The following is a 5,459-nucleotide window of genomic DNA, read 5'->3' on the forward strand; positions in this document are numbered from 1 at the left end:
CCACAGTCACACGTACTGTACTTGTACATTGCTGAACCGTTTTAAACAACAGCAACATCCATTGTTTTCCAAGATTACAGTAAGTAGGCGCACTGTGAAAACACAGGAGATTGCACTTTACTAACAACTTCCGCTTGTCAAAACAACAATATCAGCAACAATACCCAGAGCAGCAGCGGCAGCAGCGGCGGCGTGTGATAATGATGATAATGATTATGGTGATGAGACGGATGATAATGCTCTTGCTCACAGTCAATTTCAACACATAATTCTTCCTCTGTGATGCTGTATAATACCAAAAAAACATGGTGCTAATTCAACACTTATAGAGTATTCTGGCATCAAATACACACTACAAGATGTTAATTGACTCGCTTAGTGTTGAATTAACACTGCATTTAAAAAAAAAAAATACGAGGCATCAGCCTGGGTGTACGTGCATGAACTCTACAGCATGGTTGTTGTAGTTGTAGTAGTATTAGGACCTGAACGCTGCGTTCAGACAAAGACACAGCTCTGCCGTCACAAGGGGGGTAATTAGAAGATTACTGATAGCTCGCTGCGCTGATTAGCTTGCTCGTCAGAGCGCACGTGGCATTCCCGCTCAGTCCCACGCAGGCAGACTCTACTCCACTATTTCCCATCATGTTTTGTTTTTGTTTTGTCATAGCAAGAGTAGCCCCTCACTCATGCTCCACATCTCTTCCTCTGGCCAATTATGACTATGCTCCTCACATTTGTCATAACATTTTACACACACCCCCTGCAGTGTGCTCATGGGGTACATGGTAAACGCACGCGTACCCCTGGTTGGTAATCACTGCTTTACTCTATTCCTCTCCACTCTCTGTTCCATATGGAATCATGTACACTACAGTACACTGATAGAAACAAATCACCCCAGGCCCTGCCCTGGCCAACCGGTAGGGCACTCGCCTGCCATGTGGCTGACCCGGGTTAGATTCCCGGCCCGGGTCCTTTGCCGAGCCCTCCCCGTCTCCCTCCCAATTCGTTTCCTGTCCACCTCTCACACTGTCCTGTCAAATTAAATCGAGAAAAAAAAGAAAAAACAAGAATCAAATCGCCCCTTTTCCTGGCAGCAGCCTCTGAGGCAGCAGGCTATGGCAGCCATATTTGTGTTCCGAGGTATGTTGTTTTGGTTAAACAGGAGCCAAAAATGAATTATTATTATTTTTAAAACAGCGCGATCTGGTGCCATCATCACCTCATGTTGGGATAATTACTCTGGTGAAATGTATCGTGTCTTAAATGGATAAGTGCAGCACCGTATGAACTAATCGTCTTTTCTGTCAAGACAAAGTGCTTCCTCTTTTTTGTTCTCTCCCCCTAACAGTGCCCCCTCCGGCTCCGGCTCCTTTCCTCTCCTCCTCTCTGTCTTCCCTCCTGTGGCTCCCTTTGCTACCTGGCTCACAAATGGGCCGTCCGCTCCCTTCCCTTCCCCTACCCTCCCGTACCCTCCCGTCCCCTCCTGCCTGTGTGCTGGATGAGATGCGTTTTTACAGGTCTCTCACCTTGACGAGGACAGAGCCAAAGTGCTCCCTCCCGCATCATCAGAGCTAATGAAAGTAGGGAGTGAGAGCGCCTTGCCTAAGGTGAGTGTGCCGCGCGCCTCCCTTTTGGGGCATTGGGGGAGTAGCAGCAATGGCAGAGGAAGAGGAAGAGGAGGAGGAGGAGGAAGAGGTGGTGGAGGCAGTTTCCTCTCTCTCTCTCTCTCTCTCGCTCTCGCTCTCTCTCTCTCTCTCTCTTTCTCTCTCTCTCTCTCTCTCTCTCTCTCGCTCTCTCCTTCTTTGTATGTCCTTTAAATGAAGTAAATTAATGATCCATTTCAAGTGGGGCCACGCGGTGTGGGAAACAAAGTCTTTCACATGACATTACCTGCGAAACACGAAGGCCCCCCTTTCATAGTCACCTTTGAGCTGGTTATTTCCAAAACAATATGGAGCATTAAATATGTATGTGAAAAACCCTTTTACGTGAGTACATGACATTTTATTTTCACGGAATGCAGGGGGTGAATGTAATACTTGACATTAAACACATACATACGCACATCGACTCTGACCTATGACACACTTCATAGACAGTCATGAGCCATACCCTCACAGTACATTTACACATGCATATGGATATAAAACATGTGCTGTACTTTATGTAGTATATGATGTTGGAAATCAGAATTTCCAATCACGAGCCTTCCAGGACCCCCTACCAGCATAGTAAAAAGGGCTTACGTACATACTAACGAACATTAACAGAGGATGACAACACGCCGCGCTACGAAGGTGTAACAAGCAAGCGGAATATTAAGTCCTGCAATCAGGGGGCCAACATGTAGCATGAATACAAATGGGGGCCCGCAATCATGCGCTCAGACTGGGAGACGGGGAAGCTCCCGTTCCTTTGACAACTGAGACTGATTGGGACACACTTGTGGATGATGCTGATGGAGCAGACGTCCTCTCTACACATGCACAGTACAGTATGAAGTCATGTGAGGAAAGCGATCGCGTGATTAGAAGGTTTTATTCGGAAAATAATCCGTAATAGTTGCAGCCCAACCTGTTTAGAGTAGTGCTCTCAAGTGTCATACATAATTCGGTAGAATTGCATTCTCATCAGCTTGAGAAAACCCCTGTACGATCCACTTATAGCATATTGGACATGCTGAATTGAACACTATGCAATGTGTAATGCTGTATACCAACTGATGTGAGTACATAGCCAGTAGTGAGTTCAGTATTTTGGACAGAACTTCACTCTCCATTAAAAACCCAATGGACCCGTATATGAACACAGCTACAACAACAAAAAAACAGGCCTTAAAACAAGACAGCCCAATGGTGCTAATGCCCAGGAGAGTAATAGGAAAGACAATGACTCTGAGCTGCGTGAAAAGCTCAGAGAGCAGCGAGTATAACAAAGTCGCTTCTTTCTCACAACAAGACAGTTATTTGGCTAACAGTTTACTTGGCACCAGTGTCATAAGCATGCCATTACAGTGTCATAGGGTCGTGACTAAGGGGCCATGTTGGCCTGGCCCCTTGGGGACTCTGGCCCTCTGTGGGTCGAGGCCATGGGGCCAAGTTGGCCTGGCCCCTTCGGACCTTGGCCCTTTGGCCACCTTGTGCCGCCGGACCTAGCTTGGCCTAGGGACTATATCAGGACATTGTACACTATATTGGCTGGCACCTGAAGAAACTTGGAAAGATTATTATTGCAAAGGTGGTTTTGAAGACTGGTTTGGGTCGGTGTTCACGGGGCCAAGTAGGCCTGGACCCTTGGGGCCTCTGGCCCCCTGGGCCTGGGCCCGGTAGGCCCGTACATTAATGTGGTCATGTGACAGTAATAGATAAGTCATAAACATTATGTCATAATTGTCTTTGCCATAACCAAATGTCACTTCAGGCCAACAGTCATAAAATGTTTATAACATGGACATAACGTTTATGACACATGTGTAACTGTGTCATAACACTATTATGACACTGTACACTGTACACTGACATGCTTGTGACACCGGCGTCAAGTAAAGTGTTACCGTTATTTGCCTGTCATGCACCTGAGGGAGGAGGGATGGAGTGATGCATGATGGGACCATGACAAACCCCCTAATGCAGAAACAAAAGGTTTCTTCAACACATTTTACAGTGACGGTGTGTGTGTGTGTGTGTGTGTGTGTGTGTGTGTGCACGTGCAAGTGCTGTGTGTGTGTGTGTGTGTGTGTGTGTGTGTGTGTGTGTGTGTGTGTGTGTGTGTGTGTGTGTGTGTGTGTGTGTGTGTGTGTGTGTGTGTGCGTGTGCGTGCGCGTGCATTTGTGTTTGTGTGTGTGCATGTGTGTCTGCGTGTGCATGTGTGCGTGCGTGTGTGTGTGTGTCTGTGTGTGTGTTTGTGTGTGTGTGTGTGTTAATGATGTAGTGTGTGTATTAGTGTTGTAGTGTGTGTGTGTGTGTGTGTGTGTGTGTGTGTGTGTGTGTGTGTGTGTGTGTGTGTGTGTGTGTGTGTGTGTGTGTGTGTGTGTGTGTGTGTGTGTGTGTGTGTGTGTGTGTGTGTGTGTGTATGTCTGTATGTATGGGTATGTCTGTGTGTGTTTGTGTGTATGTGTATGTGTGTGTGTGTGTGTGTGTGTGTGTGTGTGTGTGTGTGTGTGTGTGTGTGCGAGCGCGTTCGTGCGTTCATATGTCTGTATATGTTGACATCAATATCACTCACATTCATAAGCTGCTAGATCAAAAACAAGCCGGGGTATATGCTACAACTACTTCCAGCTCACACGTCTATGGGTAACACATAACCTACAGTGTATTGTACAGGCCATTGCTGGTATGTCATGTACAATGTGCAGTAGTGTGGTTCATTCCCAGTGATGACAGCTTTGAAGGGAAAGCAGAGGATATATGCGGGTACACCTTCAAACTGCCACAAGCAGGCGGATACAGACTTTTTTATTTTATTCGAAGGAGTGGAAACATGATGAAAAACTGAAGGAAAAGAGGCATGACAAGAGAGCGTTCCCCTATGGGGGCAACCAGTGTGTCGCATGCAGATCAGGTGCGCGGTATCAAAGGCGACTTTCGGGGACACCTTACCTGCGAGACAGTCCTTGAGTGACAGAAGGATTAACAGTTCCCATGGCAACAACATCTTCATTTTTGCAAGGTCAAAGAGCCGCTCTCTCTTTTTCCCATCCAACTTGCTGATTTGAAACGAAGCGCTTCTTCTTGCCCGGACCCCCGCACCGTAGTCGTGTAGGCTGCAGCAGAAGAAGAAGAAGAGAGGAAAGTCAGAAAGGTGGGAGAAAGAGGGAGAGAGAAAGAGAAAGAGAGAGAGAGAGCAACAGCCACAGAGAGAGACAGAATGGAAATAACAATCAAAGAGTTCCAGTGTGTTAGCAGCAGCCACAGCGGTAGCGGTAGCAGTAGCAGCAGGAGTACTTTAGCAGAAGCAAGATAGCAAGTAGAAGACAGACTTTGCAATCCACACTCATAGTTGCTGGTGGCTGGGGGAGAGAGAGAGAGAGAGAGAGAGAGAGAGAGACAGAGACAGAGACAGAGACAGAGAGAGAGAGAGAGAGAGAGAGAGAGACAGAGACAGAGACAGAGACAGAGAGACAGAGAGAGGGATAGAAGGCGAGAGAGACAGAGTGAGAGAGAGAGAGAGAGAGAGAGAGAGAGAGAGAGAGAGAGAGAAAGAGAGACAGACAGAGAGGGGGAGAGCGAGGGGGGAGAGAGGGAAGAGAGAGAGAGAGAGAGAGAGAGGGAGAGAGAGGGAAGAGAAAGCTGGAACCTGAGGAAAGTCAGTGGGACATTAATAATTCATGGGTCCAAATAAGCGGAGCCAGGCTGGCGTGGTGGTGTGTGCCTGAGGGGGGCAGCTTGCAGCTGATCCAGTGGAGGAGACCATATTTAGCGTATACATTCTGCAAAACTACAATATCTCCC

General features: G+C 47.4%; 1 protein-coding gene across 1 annotated transcript in view; it reads right to left on the reverse strand.

The window, feature by feature from the left end:
* Window positions 1-4,668, reverse strand: part of LOC134463204 (contactin-4) — a 68,049-nt gene extending 63,381 nt beyond the window's left edge. Inside the window, exon 1 of the mRNA XM_063216432.1 lies at window positions 4,608-4,668. Coding sequence (XP_063072502.1) covers window positions 4,608-4,668 — 61 coding nt within the window. The remainder of the gene's footprint in view (window positions 1-4,607) is intronic.
* Between the last annotated feature and the right edge of the window lie 791 nt (window positions 4,669-5,459).

Source organism: Engraulis encrasicolus, chromosome 14 (assembly GCF_034702125.1).
Source record: "Engraulis encrasicolus isolate BLACKSEA-1 chromosome 14, IST_EnEncr_1.0, whole genome shotgun sequence".
Lineage (NCBI taxonomy): Eukaryota > Metazoa > Chordata > Actinopteri > Clupeiformes > Engraulidae > Engraulis > Engraulis encrasicolus.